Source organism: Salmo salar, chromosome 16 (genome assembly GCF_965601325.2).
Source record: "Salmo salar chromosome 16, fSalSal1, whole genome shotgun sequence".
In the NCBI taxonomy this organism is placed as follows: Eukaryota; Metazoa; Chordata; class Actinopteri; order Salmoniformes; family Salmonidae; genus Salmo; species Salmo salar.
In genome coordinates this window covers 89,926,938-89,945,174 of record NC_138306.1, presented here as the reverse complement: position 1 = coordinate 89,945,174, position 18,237 = coordinate 89,926,938, and the positions used below count along the sequence as shown (strand labels likewise).

Here is an 18,237-nt window from a genome sequence, read left to right as displayed (position 1 = left end):
AATGTCATTTTAAAGACTGCTGGGATTTTAAATCTTGCATTATTCAAATAATATTTAGTGCAATTGTACATAATGGATTGTATGGAAAAGGAACCACAAAGAAAGTACAATGAAAATGAATGTGCAGGTAGTGCTGATATTAATGGTGACATGTGCAATCCCCCCCACATATTGTATTTATATAATTAAAATAAGACAACTAGACTTAGCTTTGAAGTATTACTTACTAAATCATTTCTAAATAAAACTGATAAAATAGATTAAGACACCTGTGTGAAACCCTATGCCATAGTCTTCTACCGGGGTAACTGTAGCCATTTATTTCCCTTTACAGTTTATTCACCTAAGCATGACCTTAATCTACATACCATTTTCCCAAACGCTGCTTTTTTGTGTCAGTAATTCCCCCCTTGTACCCTACCTTGTGACAATGTAGGACTACTGAAATCATTTGTAACACATCCTTTTTGTTAGTCAAGGTGCAAGCATGCTTCCCATCCGAAAGAGTTTGGAAGAATTATTTGCATATATTATGATGACATTTTGTGACCTATGTTTGTAAATGCAGAAAGGGGTCTATGGCGTCTCAAAGTGGACATACAGCTGCCGCTTTTTTCTTATTTTTTAAGCAAAGGTCTTTAAGGGAGTATGAGAGCAGACTCGTTAGGTTCACCTAGCCTCCTTAAGAGATGCCAAAAGCAGTTTTCTTTATAAAATAAATGAATGTTTATTGATAGCACAAGCTTAGAGCAAATGCACCTCTAACTAAATGAAACTCCAATGGAACTCCAATTAAAGGGATAGTTCAATCAAATTACTAATGTACAGACTGTTTTCATCACCCTGTATACAATCCAAATAATGTGCACGTCAACAGTGAAGTTCTGAAGATTGAGGACTTTCAGTACAGAGGTGTTCCCCAATCCTTGTCCAAAAGGGGTGTACATGTGTGTTTTTGCCCTAGCATTCACATACCTTATTCAACTCAAAGGCTTGAGTTGCTTAGTTGAACCCAGTGTGTGAGTGTTAGGGCAAAAACAAAAAACACATCTCTTTGGTCCCCTGGACCAGGATTAGGAAACACTGCAGTACATAGCAGTACATTTTTAAACATCCCTTTCATAGCACTTACCGGTCCATTACAAGAGTAGTTCACTATTTGAAGGCCTGTATGTAAGATTTCTAGGTTTGTATTCAGGGGACTAGGTATGTACTCAAGATTCAATGGTGTGTACTCAGGAGATTAATGATTGATCTTAGCAGCGCCATTCTTTCACCTTCACTTCATTGTGCTGTGGTTCTTCAATGTTTTCCAGATTATTTTTTTTTGGGGGGGGGGGGGGGGTTGTTGATTTTTTTTGTTTAATTAACCTGGGTTAATGGAAACCTGTCTAAATGGAAACCTGTCTCTACTGATGCCATCTCTGGATCCTGCAGTGCAAACTAGGCTCCACTGTCACAATCAGGACCCAGTGACTGTAGGTTTGGAGTGTGGAAGGAGAGAGGCAGGCTGGGTTTGTCCTCACTGTTAATCTGTCAACCCTGGATAGGATCCCAGTTCTAAATAGAAGTCTGAGATCAACTTCCTGGTCCTCCCCTGTGCATGCTACATCCCCTCCCATTGTTACTGTGTGTATGAAAACATTTTGAACAATGGCTTCCTAAAATGCTGTGGTGTTTACTAACACAATAGGAAAGGTTGTGGTAGATGTGGACCATCACAGGTGAGTTCACAGCTCTTTCACTCTGAACATTCATATCAATGACTCACCCTCAAATGGACCATCAATACCAGAGTTCTACAAGACTATTTACATAATCAACTGGGCATTTCAACAGTCTGACCCTCAATATAGTACTGGGGATACAGTATATTAAACTCTAACAATGGGGTGTTGAAAGCGTTTACAAGTTGGAAGGCCACCTCAATTCAAGAATGTATGACCCATGTAGTGTCACTATTGTTTGGTCACCTCACCAGACCTCCATTTTGGTTGCTCCCTGTTTTACTAATCTATCCTCTATCCTTATGGAACCATATTGAAATAACATTGTGCAATCAAACCAAGTGTATTCATAATTTTGTTAAATTGAAAGTACTTTAAACCTGTTTGGGATAGGGGGCAGTATTTTCACGGCCGGATAAAAAACGTACCCGATTTAATCTGGTTACTACTCCTGCCCAGAAACTAGAATATGCATATAATTAGTAGATTTGGATAGAAAACACTCTAAAGTTTCTAAAACTGTTTGAATGGTGTCTGTGAGTATAACAGAACTCATATGGCAGGCCAAAACCTGAGAAGATTCCATACAGGAAGTGCCCTGTCTGACAATTTGTTCTCCTTCTGGGGCATCTCTATCAAAAATACAGCATCTCTGCTGTAACGTGACATTTTTTAAGGCTTTCATTGGCTCTCAGAAGGCGCCAGAAAGTGGAATGACGTCTCAGCAGTCTCTGGGCGAAAAACAGCAGGAGTTTTTGTGAGTGGTCAGGCGGTGAACAATGACACTGGAGTGAGCGTCCACGAGAGGACTCCATGTTTTTCTTTCAGTGTTTGAATGAAAATAACGTCGCCCGGTTGGAATATTATCGCTATTTTACGAGAAAAATAACATAAACATTTATTTTAAACAGCGTTTGACATGCTTCGAAGTACGGTAATGGAATATTTTGATTTTTTTTTTTGTCACGAAACGCGCCCGCGCGTCACCCTTTGGATAGTGACCTCAACGCATGAACAAAACAGACCTATTTCAATATAACTATGGATTATGTCGAACCAAAACAACATTTGTTGTTGAAGTAGAAGTCCTGGGAGTGCATTCTGATGAAGAACAGCAAAGGTAGTCCAATTTTTCTTATAGTAATTCTGAGTTTAGTCAGCACCAAACTTGGTGGGTGTCAAATTAGCTAGCCTGTGATGGCCGAGCTATCTACTCAGAATATTGCAAAATGTGCTTTCGCCGAAAAGCTATTTTAAAATCTGACACCGCGATTGCATAAAGGAGTTCTGTATCTATAATTCTTAAAATAATTATGTTTTTTTGTAAACGTTTATCATGAGTAATTTAGTAAATTCACAGGAAGTTTGCGGTGGGTATGCTAGTTCTGAACATCACATGCTAATATAAAAAGCTGTTTTTTGATATAAATATGAACTTGATTGAACAAAACATGCATGTATTGTATAACATAATGTCCTAGGAGTGTCATCTGATGAAGATCATCAAAGGTTAGTGCTGCATTTAGCTGTGGTTTTGGTTTTTGTGACATATATGCTTGCTTTGAAAATGGCTGTGTGATTATTTTTGGCAGGGTACTCTCCTGACATAATCTAATGTTTTGCTTTCGCTGTAAAGCCTTTTTGAAATTGGACAATGTGGTTAGATTAACGAGTCTTTTAAAATGGTGTAAAATAGTCATATGTTTGAGAAATTGAAGTTATAGCATTTTTAAGGTATTTGTATTTCGCGCCACACTCTACCATTGGATATTGGTGTCCCTAACAGGTTATTCAATTTTTTTAATTGTGTGCTCTCACTGAGTGCAAAAAGCAGGGAGGGAGGAGCCCTCCAAACAGTAATCTTTGCCTCTCTGTCATGTTGTCAACAAGGCAGCTAGGTGCATCGACCAGAAACATGCATTTCTTTTCCATAGAAAAAAGGTTACATGTTCAAACTATACTGAACAAAAATATAAACGCAACATGTAAAGATGTAAAGAAATGTTCCACATGCACAAAAAGCTTATTTCTCTCAAATGTTGTGCACAAATTTGTTTACATCCCTGTTTAGTGAGCATTTCTCCTTCGCCAAGATAATCCATCCACCTGACAGGTATGGCATATCAAGAAGCTGATTAAACAGCATGATCATTACACAGCTGAACCTTGTAAACAGCAGGGGACCCTACAGATTTTACTGATTTTAATATAACTGAAATAACAGTTTGATACATGGAACTAGGAAGCACTGAATTAAGTGTCATGTGTTGTCATGTGTAAACACGAGAGCTACTTTGTCCCAAAATGCTAAATAGAATTCTAAGAATTCTTGAATTCTAATTCCCCAATAGTAAGTGGGCCATTCTTGAATTGTTGTGGTAATGCTGTCCCTGGACTGTGGCACCTTAGAAAACTATTCAAAATGAATACAGACAAATACATTTTTCATTTTATTTAACTGGTTTTACATAAGGAAACATATGTAAGTCCTTTATACTGATTAACATATTTGTATGCATTGTAGAAAAATACAGGTGGCTAGCAAAATGGCTTGTCCCTGTGGTGATGTGTAGTGACATGTTTTTGAGTAGATAAATGTAAATATATTTTGAATGCCATGATTTAAACAAAAACATTGTATTTTCTGTAAAGATAACCCAGAGGTTGACCAGCAAAAATGCATGTACAACATTTATTTTTCATTAGTAATTCAATTACATTCATTGCAGTTATCCAAATACATTAATCATCAATGACTAAAATAGTGAATCTAGTTTTAAAAGACAATTTAATAAACACATGTATTTGTTTTATAACCTGTGTATCATTAAACAAAAGCCATTTAGTAGAAATAAAAGTATCCACCCAAACTAATGGTGAAAACTGATCATCTACTAACTCATTCCCACAGGATACTGATCCATCATCTCTATCTGATGCATGTTGTGTCTACTAACTCATTCCCACAGAAAACTGATCATCACACCATCTCTATCTGATACATGTTGTGTCTACTAACTCATTCCCACAGAAAACTGATCATCATACCATCTCTATCTGATACATGTTGTGTCTACTAACTCATTCCCACAGAACACTGATCATCACATCATCTCTATCTGATACATGTTGTATCTACTAACTCATTCCCACAGAGAACTGCAGAGGGAAGCAGTACCACCCAGTCAACCATCACACTCCATTGTTTTTAACAAGAGATCCCTCAGAGGGTTTTCAACGCTAAGGGCAAATCCAAGGTAATCTCAATATCTTTACAGTAGAAGCTAACAAAACACACCAGAACTGACAAGGTGAATACTGATCCCTAAAGTAAAGAGAGGCTAACATTCTATAACGCTCCTTTTCCTCTGTAAAGTTCTCACAGTGAGAAACAATAGGATTACAATAGTGTGTTACTCTCTTAATGTTATCAAATGCACTCTTACCACTTCCTTTATGAGATGAGAATGAAGTGATGGAGTGACTTTAATCTTAACTGGCCTGAGAGAACTGATGAGGCTTCTTTCCTTTATGTATACGTTGGTGTGTTATTAAGTTGCTCTGTTGAGAGAAACTCTTCCCACAGTCAGAGCAGGAGTAAGGCTTCTCTCCTGTGTGTGTTCTCTGATGAACTTTTAGCTCAGATGATGTTGTGAAGCACTTCACACAGTCAGAGCATGAGAAAGGCTTATCTCCTGTATGTATAAGTTTGTGTGTTTTTAAGTTGCTCTGTTGAGAGAAACTCTTCCCACAGTCAGAGCAGCAGTAAGGCTTCTCTCCTGTGTGTGTTCTCTTGTGAACTTTTACCTCAGCAGATGTTGTGAAGTACTTCCCACAGTCAGAGCAGGAGTAAGGCTTCTCTGCTTTATGTATATGTTGGTGTGATTTTAAGCTGCTTTGATGAGAGAAACTCTTCCCACAGTCAGAGCAGGAGTAAGGCTTCTCTCCTGTGTGTATACGTTGGTGTGACTTTAAGCTGCTCTGTTGAGAGAAACTCATCCCACAGTCAGAGCAGTAGTAAGGCTTCTCTCCTGTGTGTGTTCTCTGATGAACTTTTAACTCAAATGATGCTGTGAAGCATTTTCCACAGTCAGAGCAGTAGTAAGGCTTCTCTCCTGTGTGTATATGTTTGTGCGAGTTTAAGCTGCTCTGTTGAGAGAAACTCTTCCCACAGTCAGAGCAGGAGTAAGGCTTCTCTCCTGTGTGTATACGTTGGTGTCTTTTTAAGTGACCCAATCCTGAGAAACTCTTCCCACAGTCAGAGCAGGAGTAAGGCTTCTCTCCAGTGTGCACTCTCTGATGAACTGTCAGAGCCCTTGATGTTGTGAAGCGCGTCCCACAGTCAGTGCAGGAATAAGGCTTCTCTCCTGTGTGTATTTGTAGGTGTATTTTTAGCTTTGATAGAAATGGGAAAATCTCCTCACAATGTGGGCAGTGGTGAGACCTCTTAGCTCTGTGATCTTCCTGCTGTTGCTCTCTGGATGTAGAGGATGTATCAACACGGTCTCCTGTGTGAACAACATCAGAAGAACCAGTCAATTGGTGTGATATACATGTCAAATGTATACATGCCATATCATCCTCCACTCATTATCACAAGGGTTAGTAACTACCAGGGTTGGGGTCAATTCAATTTTTAATTACACTCAATTCAAATGAACCAAATTTCTATTTCAAATGTTCCTCTTTGAAAAGCACTGAAGATAATTGTAATTTCAGTGATCTTCCTGAAATAACTGGAATTTAATAAAACAAATTCTGACAATACTAGTGTCAAACTATGCAAGTCTCAGTAAAATGAAATAACATCTACCTTCTCACAGAAACAGTTCATCATGAAACAGTTCTACTGTAACATTTCATGCACAGTGGGGAGTTGGAACAAACAACACAAGCAATAGAATGTCAGGGGTCATGTGTGAGTCAGATACAGAATTCTACCTAGCAATAGACTGGGTGATAACTTATGGAGGTCTAGCTTATGAAGATAACTTATAGATAGATAGAAACCGCTCTTACCATAAGAAACAGATGTCCCAATCTTCTCCTCCTCTTCTTCATCTTTAATGTTGACATTCAGCTCCAGTGTTTGACTGCAGTCTTCCAGCTTCACTGATGCCATCTCTGGATCCTGCAGTGCAAACTGGGCTCCACTGTCACAATCAGGACCCAGTGACTGTAGGATTGGACTCAGTGTGGAAGGAGAGAGGCAGGCTGGGTTTGCCCTCACTGTTGATGTTACCGGCCTCAGACTTAATCTGAGTTGGCCTGTAGTAATAAAGACAAACGGACACAACAGTTATTTTCTTGACAGTTCTTGCACTTCCTTTATTCAAAATATATATATTTTTTTTTATTGTTCAACTAAGCATTGACAACATTAATTCACATTAGACAAGTGCACACTTTAATTTACACAACATAAGTGCACTTAACCTATAGTAGATTTCCTACATTAAAATAATGCATAAATGAATCACAAACATTTAGTACAAGGTTGCAGTATGTTGTAGGCAGCACTATGTACTATTTTACTGAATAAACTTGTCTACACTGTATTGTTTCACTTAAAACCCATTGGTCAGTGGTGGAAAAAGTACTACATATGCATACTTGAGTGAAAGTAAAAAGTTAAAGTAAATGTCATACATCAAATTCCTAATATTAAGCAAACCAGATGATTTTCTAGTTTTTTATGTATTTATTTACAGATGGCAAGGGGCACACTCCAACACTCAGACATAATTGACAACTTTGTGTGTCTCCCCTTCTCGTAGGACCATTTTATGGAGACATCATTTTTATGGATCTGTTGGTCATTGTTAGCAGAGTAGACTAGACTACCCTGGATTTTTTTTCGATCTAACAAATATTCTGCTAATATCTCCAGTCATATAGAGTGTAGTAGAATAGCATTAAATATGTTTTTAAAAGGCCAAGAAACGTATCCGATATAGATCGCCTATTCTACGCAACTACGTGCTCAGACATGCATTGAACATTTGCAAACAGCGATTGAGTTATATTATTTGCCTAAATTATGACTATACAATCTACTGTCTCGGCGCTCTATGGACAATTCCTTCGACCAAATGGCTTGGCTTTAGCTCTGACATGCACTGTCAACTGTGGGACCTTACATAGACAGGTGTGTGCCTTTCCAAATCATGTCCAATGCATTGAATTTACCCCAGCTGGACTCCAATCAAGTTGTAGAAACATCTCAAGGATGATCAATGGAAACAGAATGCACCACAGCTCAATTTCGAGTCTCATATCAAAGGGTCTGAATACGTATGTAAATAAGGTATTTCTGTTATTTATTGATTTTACATTTGCAAAAATTCCTTAACATGTTTTCGCTTTGTCATTATGGGGTATTGTGTGTAGATTGATGAGGAAAACATTTTATTTAATCAATTTTAGAATAAGGCTGTAACGTATCAAAATGTAGAAAAAGAAAAAGGGTCTGAATACGTTCCGAATGCACTGTACTCGTGGGTAAACAAAACATTGTTGGTTAGTATTATGGATAGAACTAGCTAGCAATTGCATTTTTATTCATCAAGATGGCCGAGCTTTGTGTGGTAGCAGGTTGTAGCAACACTTGCTGTGCAAATGTGACTATGGCCACGCAAATGAAACACTTTAAAAAGCGGGATACATTTGTGGCCACAATGCTGGCGAATTTGACATCTACTCGTCAATCTGTGGGGCATTTCACTTTCATGGCTATCAACAATGGAAGGAGGGCTTCAGCAAAACGTTCCTTTTCAAAGTGGATGCTGTCCATACCAACAACGTGGTTAGAAAGTATCAGAAACAGACAGCAGCAGCAAAGACCGAGCATTATAGCTTCACCAGGTAACTTAAGTGAAATTAGATCAGGTGGAAATGTCCGACAGATGTCAACTCATTAAAAGGAGGAAATCGCCATCGCCCGATCTCGCTGCTTCCTCTTCCTTAACTCTGTCTAATCCAGACGTTCTGTGCGTCCATGAATCCACCGAATCTGTTACCTTTCATCTGAACTATCTGTAGCGACAGGGAGAGCGGACCATCAGTTATTGTTTATAGTTATTACCGCGGAGCGCGGCTTGGAGCGCACGCTTCAAACCTATTGTGTAATGTAAATGATCAATGATCACAGCCCTACAGATCATAACAGGCCAATTATGCCATCGATATATGGTTAATATGCAATGAAATTATATGTACATATGAGGACAAACTTGAAAGTGTGAAATATGAAACGTCATTGTTTGCTGAACTGATCAATTCTGATATCAAACTGATGGGGATTATAGACTGAATAACCGATCACTGACTGAATTATTTATATTCTTATGATTATGATGAATAGTTAAGAGCCTAAATGACTCAAGGATGATTCCGATTGACTTCTTATTGAGCTGAATTATCTAATTATGTTAATAATGAATGATTGTTATGATTTGGTCTTTGTGATTATGAATTTGATTGGATACATGTTATTCTGTTTCCTTTGTTATGCAGCACAGACTACCCAGTAAATATACCACTTTATGGTTAAAGGAATTCCTGCCTCAGTCTCATCCATTCCTCTGTCACCTGACCCGTGACCACCTGTTCACCTTCACTGTCAGTCATCCTACCTGTCCAGCTACCCACACAGATTCCACTAATCTTTCAATGACAGTCAGTAAAAAAAAGTAAGCTTTTCATTTCCTCTAGTTTGGCAAAAACAGAGTAAGCCTACGTTTATCATCCATATAGAATACAGTTTAGCAATCTACTACCGACTCGTCTCTACTACCGACTCGTCTCTACTACCGACTCGTCTTTGCCAAAACCTGGTGATTTGATTGATAATTTTCCTATTTCATACAAGCCTTGTTTGGGTGCCTACTGGCTATATGTCTATAGATAAGCAGCTGTTACATCACACTGCCTTCAATAGCATAGGATGAAGATTTAACATGGTGAATTTATGATATTTGTGAGGAAGAACAGGGCTACCCGGCTGGCAACAAGCATATGCACTCTGCAGGCAGGCTGCCCTCCACAGTGATGGCTGGTGCAGACAGCACATGCTTTCCATCTGATCCTGCAACCTCCTCTGCTACATGTAGCTGTATGATTCTGACATGATATATCCCTAGTTGATTCTGCTCTAGACTCCAGAGAAGAAGTGACATGATAAATCCCTAGTTGATTCTGCTCTAGACTCCAGAGAAGAAGGGACATGATAAATCCCTAGTTGATTCTGCTCTAGACTCCAGAGAAGAAGTGACATGATATATCCCTAGTTGATTCTGCTCTAGACTCCAGAGAAGAAGGGACATGATAAATCCCTAGTTGATTCTGCTCTAGACTCCAGAGAAGAAGTGACATGATAAATCCCTAGTTGATTCTGCCTGCTAACATGAATGACTTTCAGCTCCAAATGCAGGTGTAAAATGCAGTTTGTTTCTGTAGCCTATCTTGCCTTTTATGGCTGTAATGACAGGCTACATTTGCGTAGCAATTGTGCGCTCATGTTTGCGTGTGCACGCATATTGCACAATATTGTACCATTCCTTTTTGTGGGTCACGGGTCAAAAAAGTTTGCAAACCACTGGGATACATGATAGTGGCAACAAATGGAGTTGGGTTGGCTATAATCATGGTAGGATATATGATAGTGGCAACAAATGGAGTTGGGTTGGCTATAATCATGGTAGGATACATGATAGTGGCAACAAATGGAGTTGGGTTGGCTATAGTCATGGTAGGATACATGATAGTGGCAACAAATGGAGTTGGGTTGGCTATAGTCATGGTAGGATACATGATAGTGGCAACACATGGAGTAGGGTTGGCTATAGTCATGGTAGGATACATGATAGTGGTAACAAATGGAGTTGGGTTGGCTATAGTCATGGTAGGCTACAGTATGTCTTACAATGTCTGGAATTCAGAAGCCTTTTTAAACCTCAATTACACTTGAAGTTGTGCATTTCCTGTTCTAAATAGTTTATCTGAATACTTTACTCCTCAGATGGTGCTGCTTTCCCCTCTTCTTGTAATAATAGCTCAACAGAGCCCCACAGTGGAGGTGTCATAATACCCATAAAACCTAGCGGTCAAGAAAGGAAACGGTTCCAATCCATAGGGGATTTCTATTATGATTTTTGTCATTCATTTGCATTGAAGAGCACATAAATAACATGTACCATACATGCACAACATATATTTGCTGTCTTTACAAAGGAGCGGAATTGCATTCACATGTTAAGGGTACATTTTGCCTGTATAGAGCAAATATTTCAAGAGTCTGAATAAGAATACAATTTGGATGAAGCCACAGAAAAACAGAAATTATTTTAAAAAATCCAGAAATGACAGAATAAGAGCAGTACGATATGTCAGGAACTGTGGCCAGATCATAGGGGATTTGTTGATAACCATGTAAATCTCTCTCGGACGAGGCAACTTTTTTTCTCCAATATATTTGGCTCTATTTCCTCTCAGATTTGAAAATGCTAATTAGAGTCAAAGTAGACATAATGAAAAACTACAATTTCCTGGAAGCGCCTGCACGTCATCTCTAGCTGACACCTTTACTAACAGGTATTGTGTCAATGTAAAACTTGCACAAGACAGTACACAGAATTGGTCATTTAAATAAATGTAGCCAATTTATTCATTACTACATTTAGCTAACATTAAATAGTTAATCCAGAGACTCTTACTTTTTCCTCACTTCAGCAGTCTCATCCAGATCAACATGGCATTTGTAGTTCTTTATGATAGCCACATTTAGACGCTAATTAGCATTTCTTTTTTGGGGGGGGGGGGGGGGGTAAATACAGGCAAATATACTGCTAAAAAAAATAAAGGGAACACTTAAACAACACAATGTAACTCCAGGTCAATCACACTTCTGTTAAATCAAACTGTCCACTTAGGAGGCAACACTGATTGACAATACATTTCACATGCTGTTGTGCAAATGGAATAGACAACAGGTGGAAATTATAGGCAATAAGCAAGACACCCCCAATAAAGGAGTGGTTCTGCAGGTGGAGACCACAGACCACTTCTCAGTTCCTATGCTTCCTGGCTGATGTTTTGGTCACTTTTGAATGCTGGCGGTGCTTTCACTCTAGTGGTAGCATGAGACGAAGTCTACAACCCACACAAGTGGCTCAGGTAGTGCAGCTCATCCAGGATGGCACATCAATGCGAGCTGTGGCAAGAAGGTTTGCTGTGTCTGTCAGCGTAGTGTCCAGAGCATGGAGGCGCTACCAGGAGACAGGCCAATACATCAGGAGACGTGGAGGAGGCCGTAGGAGGGCAACAACCCAGCAGCAGGACCGCTACCTCTGCCTTTGTGCAAGGAGGAGCAGGAGAAGCACTGCCAGAGCCCTGCAAAATGACCTCCAGCAGGCCACAAATGTGCATGTGTCTGCTCAAACGGTCAGAAACAGACTCCATGAGGGTGGTATGAGGGCCCGACGTCCACAGGTGGGGGTTGTGCTTACAGCCCAACACCGTGCAGGACGTTTGGCATTTGCCAGAGAACACTAAGATTGGCAAATTCGCCACTGGCGACCTGTGCTCTTCACAGATGAAAGCAGGTTCACACTGAGCACGTGACAGACGTGACAGTCTGGAGACGCCATGGAGAACGTTCTGCTGCCTGCAACATCCTCCAGCATGACCGGTTTGGTGGTGGGTCAGTCATGGTGTGGGGTGGCATTTCTTTGGGGGGCCGCACAGCCCTCCATGTGCTCGCCAGAGGTAGCCTGACTGCCATTAGGTACCGAGATGAGATCCTCAGACCCCTTGTGAGAACATATGCTGGTGCGGTTGGCCCTGGGTTCCTCCTAATGCAAGACAATGCTAGACCTCAGGTGGCTGGAGTGTGTCAGCAGTTCCTGCAAGAGGAAGGCATTGATGCTATGGACTGGCCCGCCCGTTCCCCAGACCTGAATCCAATTGAGCACATCTGGGACAACATGTCTCGCTCCATCCACCAACGCCACGTTGCACCACAGACTGTCCAGGAGTTGGGGGATGCTTTAGTCCAGGTCTGGGAGGAGATCCCTCAGGAGACCATCCGCCACCTCATCAGGAGCATGCCCAGGCGTTGTAGGGAGGTCATACAGGCACGTGGAGGCCACACACACTACTGAGGCTCATTTTGACTTGTTTTAAGGACATTACATCAAAGTTGGATCAGCCTGTAGTGTGGTTTTCCACTTTAATTTTGAGTGTGACTCCAAATCCAGACCTCCATGGGTTGATAAATTGGATTTCCATTGATTATTTTTGTGTGATTTTGTTGTCAGCACATTCAACTATGTAAAGAAAAAAGTATTTAATAAGATTATTTCATTCATTCAGATCTAGGGTGTGTTGTTTAAGTGTTCCCTTTATTTTTTTGAGCAGTGTATATTGATAAAAGTCACCGTGTCCTAGAGAGATTTACAATGTTATCAAAATGTCATGCCAGGGTAAGTCTACATGAAACACATCCCTTATTTTAAGTGATTCTAAAATCCCCTATGGGGAAAAATGAATGATGGAAAAACGATTGGAACCATTTCATGTTTAACTGCTAGGTTTTATGGGTATTAGGAAAGGACAGGGGGATACCTAGTCAGTTGTACAACTGAATGCCTTCAACTGAAATGTGTCTTCCACATTTAACCCAACCCCTCTGAATCAGAGAGGTGCAGGGGGCTGCCTTAAATTGACATCTACATCTTCGGCGCCCGGGTAACAGTGGGTTAAAATGCTTTGCTCGGGCAGAACGACACATTTTTACCTTGTCAGCTCGGGGATTCGATCCAGCAACCTTTCGGTTACTGGCCCAACGCTCTAACCACTAGGTACTCTATGAGTCTGTGACCACAGTTGCTGGGAATTCTTTTTTGGGGGCTGTCCTTTTTTAGCTTGAGCACATGCTCCCCAAAAGGTCTGTGCATGGCTCTGTATAGAGCCCTGTGGCTGGGGTCGAAACTGTGTGTGTGTGGATGGTGTGCTAAACCAAGATGTGGCCATGTATTCCATCGTGGATCGGTTGGCATTTTGGAGTAGTCCAGGAGCCAGGTTTTCTTTAGAAGAGTGGATTTTGCTCAATGGGAAAGTTTATTTTGGGAGTTTGGGATCAATGTTGTCACAGTTGCTTCTTGTTGAAGAGGCATTAGCTGACCTTAGCTTGCTCCGATTCGGAATTAATTTGTGTCCGTTTCTTTCTAGCTGGCGAAATAAGTGAGCTAGACTATGTTTGATCCCGCCATGTGTCAATAACATCGTTTGTTTGTCACTGGTATGGGCTAAATATCCTAAACCTAGACAGTGATAGCAGCAAGCTAAAACCAGGGAGAGGGGGAGATAATTCAGGTTCTGTTCGTCTGCTGCTGGCTTGATAATGTTCACTCAAATACGTTTTTCCATACATTAAATGAGATTTGTATTCTCTAAAGATTGTAATTGTGTTCATATCTGATGAATATTGAAGAAAAATCATCACAGCCGTTTTCCATACCAAAATGTGAACTACAATTTGGTGCGCACCATTTTACCATGTACAATAGGCAGTAAGCTCACCATGTGTCATCAAAATTACCATCTTGTGTACGTGGTTTATATATGAGGGGAGCATAAACGAATAAATAATGGTATAAGTTAGAACCAATGTATATTAGTTAATATACTGTACCAACTACATAAATGTATGATCAGACAGTGGGCGCAGACAGTGGGCGCCGCCATTTTACCAGCTCGTGAGATTTATTTTTTTACACAACCAATAACCATATAAAACGAACTCAGAAATCTCAAATAAATTGATTATTTTTAAATTACCTTGACAAAATTGTGTACATTAACTCAGACAAACCCCAAATCTCAAGCTATATGACTTCGTCTTCATCACGACACAAAAATAACACATAAAATCTGGTAATCCCTTGACGGATTTGTTACCTATCATGTTATGTCGATATTAGGAAGTGTAAACGTGCTATTACCAACCTGTAGTAATGAATAGAAACGGAGACAAAAATGATCGTCTTCACCTCTGCTGCTTTCTTTATTCTGAACAATGGTGCGCATCCATAGAGATGGATAGAGGACTCATCTTTGTATCTGTGTCATGATAGCGTCTGTGACAGAATATGCAGCGGCATTGAGGGGATTCGATTAATCTGGCCTTGTTTTTGCAAGGGGTGAAAATTGATGGCATTCGTTTTGGAACTGGGCTGCCTTCCAGGCGGGAGACAGGTGCCACATTCAAAGCCCACAGGGAAGTCTCCTCAAAACAAAAGTGTTGTAATTAAGCACTTGGCGCAATGAGTAGGATTCTGTGTTTTCACATGAAAAAATTCGAGCAAATATTTTATGGAAGAGATGTATGTTTCTGGATGATGCACCTTGTTGACTAAATGACAGAACCGTAATCTGCACCTTTCTATTTGAGAAGAGCGCTCCTCCCTTGCCGCATTTGCCTGTTCACCGTTTACACCACAGGCCATAAAACGGTGCCCTGTGGCTCAGCATAATCGAATCTGCCCATTCTCCATTCGAAGTGGTACATTTTCTTCTTCACAATTGGCTTATCCCTCCTGATGACCCAGTTGGACATGACTCCAACGGAGTCACCAGGAGATCTCAGCCAATGAATCTGGAAGTCCCACCCAGTTGACTACATTAAAATGGTGGAAGCCCACAATGCATTTAGTTATAATAAGAACTAGAGACAGCCTCCAAGATGGCCGACCGTTGTTTTGAACGTAATCTACTCACGGTTGCATATGCCTGTTCATGGAGGCTGACATCTTGCTAGTTCCGGTTTCAGGAGCCCATTAGTAAATGCCAGTGGCGGTCGGTGGAGTTTAAGATGAGGGAGGGACGTTCTTTTTTTTTTTTTCATGACCACGGCCTTATTTCTAAAAGAATATGTTGGATGACTGTCATTCATATGCCATTCAACCAGCTCAATGTAACATCAATAGGTTTAGGCTACTACATGGTACTCTAATTTTCCCCATACCCATCCTGTGCTTGCTACAACTTAGCCTATGAAGGAAAGTTTACAACGTAGGTGCACAGGTAGAGAGAAATTTGAGACAGACATTGACACATTCAATACCGCCTTGCACACTCTTGCCTGTATCTATCTGATCTAGGGTGTAATCATTAGTCCAAGAGTTTCTATTGGACAAATTCTGGTATGTTTATCCCAGTTTCATTCCGTTTGCTTCCGTTTTAAGAAACTTTTTTCTACAGAATCGGTGGAATGAATACACCCCTGATCACACACAAACACAGTTCACTTTCAAAGCAGCCACATACAAACAGCAGATCCTGGATTATCCATTCACTTCAGTCAGTCTGTCTCATCTTCCAATGTCAGTAACCAATCACATTGAATGAGCAGGTCCTGGATGAGAGCACGTGAGTGATTTCCATTGTTTTTCCTTCTGCATGTGGTACAAGCTCTTCCATGTAATAGCATGAATATAAAATGCTAATAACTTTGGCTGTGATTGGTGGAGGAAAAAAATCGGTCTCGAAGACAATTCATGAAAAAAAATTCTATGGATTTGTTTTGCACAAAGGTGATAACGAATTTCCTTCTCTATGGTGGCGTCTATTGGAATTATCTTTCTGGAAAGGTGGCATCCTATGAGGGTGCCATGTTGAACGTCACTGAGCTCTTCAGTAAGGCCATTCTACTGCCAATGTTTGTGTCACACGCTGATCTGTTTCACCTGTCTTTGTGCTTGTCTCCACCCCCCTCCAAGTGTCACCCATCTTCCACCATTATCCCCAGTGTATTTATACTTGTGTTCTCTGTCTGTTGCCAGTTCAATTTGTCTCATCAAGCGTAACACCGTTTTCCCAGTGCTCCTGTTTTTTTCTAGTTCCTGTTTTCCCTGTTTTCCTGGTTTTGACCATTCTGCCTCCCTGCGGTTATGTACCTTGTCACACCACCCAGGATAACTGACCTCTACCTGCCCTTGACCTGTCGTTTGCCTGCCCCCCTGTTTTAGTAATACACTTTTGTTACTTCTAAAATGTCTGCATCCTGGTCTTCTCCTGAGCCTTAATAGTTTGACTATGGAGATTGCATGGCTGTGTGCTCCATTTTATACACCTGTCAGAAACGGGTGTGATTAAAATAGCCGAATCCACTAATTTGAAGGTGTGTCCACATACTTTTGGTAATGTAGTGTATAATCAGTTGGCTATAGGCCTATTTCAATGTAATGTTCAATCAAGTGAGTTCTATTTTGCTACTTGTAGGCTGGCTACTGTCTGTAATGTGTGTCAATAGACGCTGAATGTCCAAAACATTAGAAACACAATACGGAGTTGGACCCCCTTTGCCCTCAGAACAGCCTCAGTTCATCGGGGCATGTACTCTACAAGGTGTCAAGTGTTCTACAGGGATGCTGGCCCTTATTGACTCCAATGCCTCCCACACTTGTGTCAATTTGGCTGGTAGTTGGCTGAATTCACTGTCATGTTCATGAAACCATTCCTGGACAATCCTAGCCTTGTGGCATGGGGCATTATCCTGCTGAAAAAAATCAATTTGCAGATGGATAAACTGCTGCCATTGAGGGATGCACCTGATTGGCAATGATGTTTTAGATATCCTGTGGCATTCAAACGTTGCTCCACTTATCAAGGGGCCCAATATGTGCCATGAAAACACACTCCACACCATCACCACCAGCCTGCAATGTTAACACGAGGCATGATGGATGCATGTACTCATGTGGTTTTTAAAGATGGCGCCGATTATAAACTCAGCAAAAAAAGAAACGTCCCTTTTTCAGGACCCTGTCTTTCAAAGATAATTTGAAAATCCAAATAACTAAACAGATCTTCATTGTAATGGGTTTAAACACTGTTTCCTATGCTTGTTCAATGAACCATAAACAATTAATGAACATGCACCTGTGGAACGGTAGTTAAGACATGAACAGCTTAAGCAATTAAGGTCACAGTTATGAAGACTTAGGACACTAAAGAGGCCTTTCTACGGACTCTGAAAAACACCAAAAGAAAGATGCGCAGGGTCCTGGATTGTGGGCTTGTAGGCCTGTTGTAAGGCAGGTCCTCACCAGACATCACAGGCAACAACATGAAATGTACCGGTACTGTTTATATTTAGGTGCAGGAGCCCCACAATACTGTTGAACTAATATTCTATAAGAGGACCATGAGCTCAAACAGTAGACATTTGAGGTGACGGTTCTCAGCTCCGGTGAGCTCCTGTCTAAGTCAAGCACTGTTCTCATTTCAATAGATCTGGTAGGTAAGCATTGACAACAAAACATGAATTAATTCATATTAGACAAAGTATACACTTTAAATTAGTCTACACAACGTTAGTGCACTTAAACTATAGTAGATTTCCCAAATTCACATAAATGCATAAATGGGAAAAAACATTTAGTACAAGTTTTGTTTGAACCTTGTCTTCACTGTATTATTTCAATCAAAAACCAATTGCATTTCCAGTTCA

At 40.4% G+C, this 18,237-nt stretch overlaps 1 protein-coding gene and 1 pseudogene across 2 annotated transcripts in view; one reads left to right on the top strand and one right to left on the bottom strand.

Annotated features, from left to right (window-relative positions):
* The window catches only part of LOC106600650 (uncharacterized), a 132,753-nt pseudogene that overhangs the window by 74,059 nt on the left and 40,457 nt on the right, over positions 1 to 18,237 (top strand). The window lies entirely within an intron of this gene.
* On the bottom strand, positions 4,165 to 6,302 carry LOC106574951 (uncharacterized). The gene has a single exon (XM_045713640.2). It carries the CDS (start codon positions 6,300 to 6,302, stop codon positions 5,220 to 5,222), a length of 1,083 nt encoding a protein of 360 aa, XP_045569596.2. The 3' UTR covers positions 4,165 to 5,219.